The 2012-nt window shown below is 40.6% G+C and overlaps 1 protein-coding gene across 8 annotated transcripts in view; it reads left to right on the forward strand.

Moving 5' to 3' along the window:
- The first annotated feature begins 289 nt into the window (after positions 1–289).
- The window catches only part of PLEKHG7 (pleckstrin homology and RhoGEF domain containing G7), a 59215-nt gene continuing 57492 nt past the window's right edge, over positions 290–2012 (forward strand). For 2 of the 8 annotated variants that reach the window (XM_025040979.1, XM_025040978.1), the window contains exon 1: positions 290–483. In XM_025040979.1, the coding sequence (XP_024896747.1) occupies positions 453–483 (31 nt within the window). In that variant the 5' untranslated portion in view covers positions 290–452. The remainder of the gene's footprint in view (positions 484–2012) is intronic. The other 6 variants (XM_015598574.2, XM_015598577.2, XM_015598572.2 and 3 more) reach the window with 4 other exon arrangements.

The following is a 2012-nucleotide window of genomic DNA, read 5'->3' on the forward strand; positions in this document are numbered from 1 at the left end:
TAATTAAATAGATCCACACAAGATATTTTAAGATGTGAGCAAAGTCAAAAGGAATGATTCTCACAATCTTTGAGAAAATAAACAGCATAGAAACCTAGAACTGCCTCACTGAACTATCAATGGTGATTACTGAATAACTAAAGGGGAAGTAAAAAGCCTCATTTTCATCATTTCTGTATTGGATCAGCCATTGTTCACTAGAAACAAATCACCCTTTTTCTTAAGTGGTGTTAGATTCTGAATTTGCTGCCCTTTAGGCTTTTTTATAAATGAGTAACTAGGAAAGTCTCTAAGGAGGGCAGAGGCCAGTTCCTCATTTCCACTTGCATCAAGTTTGCCTGCACTCAGCCCAGGAAGGATCATTGTTACAGATGTGGAACCTGTTCTTCCAAACCCTCACCTGGCAGCTGGCTTTGTGGTTCTGCTGACTCTCGTTAGAACCCACCTGGACAATGTCACCTTCAGAGGCAGATCGCCCCACAGGTATTAGAGATGACCTTCAGCTTGCTATCGGGGTTTCCCTCTTGCACTTTCCATTTATTCAGATCCTGACACGACCAGCTTCTTTCGGTCCTGTCTTGCTGGCCTCTCCAGGTCTAAAAAAAAAATGGATGAATTATTAACCTGTATGGTTTAATTTCGAGTAAACTGAGATTGCTTCCCAACAGTGGTGTTTGCTGGGTTCTTAAAGCTTGAGAGATCAAAGACTGGTGAATTTTCTATATAATAATCATTTATTTAGTCTTTTAGAAGACGGAAAAGGGAAGTTAGCCTGCATTCTCTTGGTAACTTTTGACTCTATCATATCCTCAGGGATAATCATTTAGGGAGGGCCTCCCAGGAGACTCAGCCATTTTCTCATTTAATCCTTGCAAAGAGCCTGTGAAGAAGGTACTTGGGCGACCTGGAGGCTGACAGAGGGGGAGTGGCTTGTCCTAGGTCACAGACTAGCTGGAGATTAGGTGGGGAGAGCAAGAAAATTGTCCAAAACCTGAGCGCTCTTTTCTCTGCAAAACGACATGCTGTATTTAAAATTTCTCTGGTTCTGCGGTGAGTTGTGTCAGCAATTACAATTGCCTTGGTTCCCATATTCGAGACACTAACCAATAAATAATACTTAATGACCTGTAAGTCCCATCAGACATAATAACCTCCTCTGGCCACCATACCTTGTGTCAGGACTACTGGAAAGGAAATCTAAAGCAGTGTCCTAACCCCTCAAAGGAAAAGAAAGAAGGCACAAGGACAGAGGGGAAACCCAAGGACTAAAAATTCTGATAGAACTATTATGCAAGTGCCTATGTAAACATGCTGAATTCCTGTAAGGGTGCGGCTGCCTAGGACTCAGAAAATGCTATAAAAAAAATAATAAATAAGAAAACTGTGTAAAAGTAATTGTAACTTCAGTCCTCAGCTCAGCCACCTGTTTGTTGAGAGAATGAGGAACTGGCCCCTCCAGTTCAGAACCTGAAAAGAGAGCTAATGTATATTTTCATTAATGGTCTGAATGGGCTTTTTCATTCTTTCCCAGGGAAGCTGGTATCAGCCTTTAAAGCAGCAGCCAGAAATTATCAATCTAAAAACAAAACTAATTTTTTAATTGGTATTACCCGTTTCCCTGCCCCCCAAAATAAGAGTACCTCCTGCATTTTTGTTCTACGTGTGAAGTTCTGTAACAATTGAGTCTTCATCTCAAAATATTAAAACAAACCTAGCATCAAGAATTGCAGATAAGAGTTGAATTGACTTTAGTTGGCATCCAAGTAGTTCCTCAAATTACTCTCCATTCTAAGATTTAGCATCTGTTAGTTTCATTTGACCTTAAACCAAAAGAGAACCAGGGAGTAAAAATAAGAGAACACAAAGTCCCCCAAATCAATGTCAGAGCATTGTCATGACAATATCTTAACACTGGGCTCCTCTTCCTTGCTGGTAAGAGTAAATCTAAGAGCCCATTCTCTCAACACAGGGTTCTGGGACTTCTATGCCAGAAACAGATTAGAAGAAACAAA

The sequence above is a fragment of the Pteropus alecto genome, unplaced genomic scaffold (genome assembly GCF_000325575.1).
Source record: "Pteropus alecto unplaced genomic scaffold, ASM32557v1 scaffold76, whole genome shotgun sequence".
NCBI lineage: Eukaryota > Metazoa > Chordata > Mammalia > Chiroptera > Pteropodidae > Pteropus > Pteropus alecto.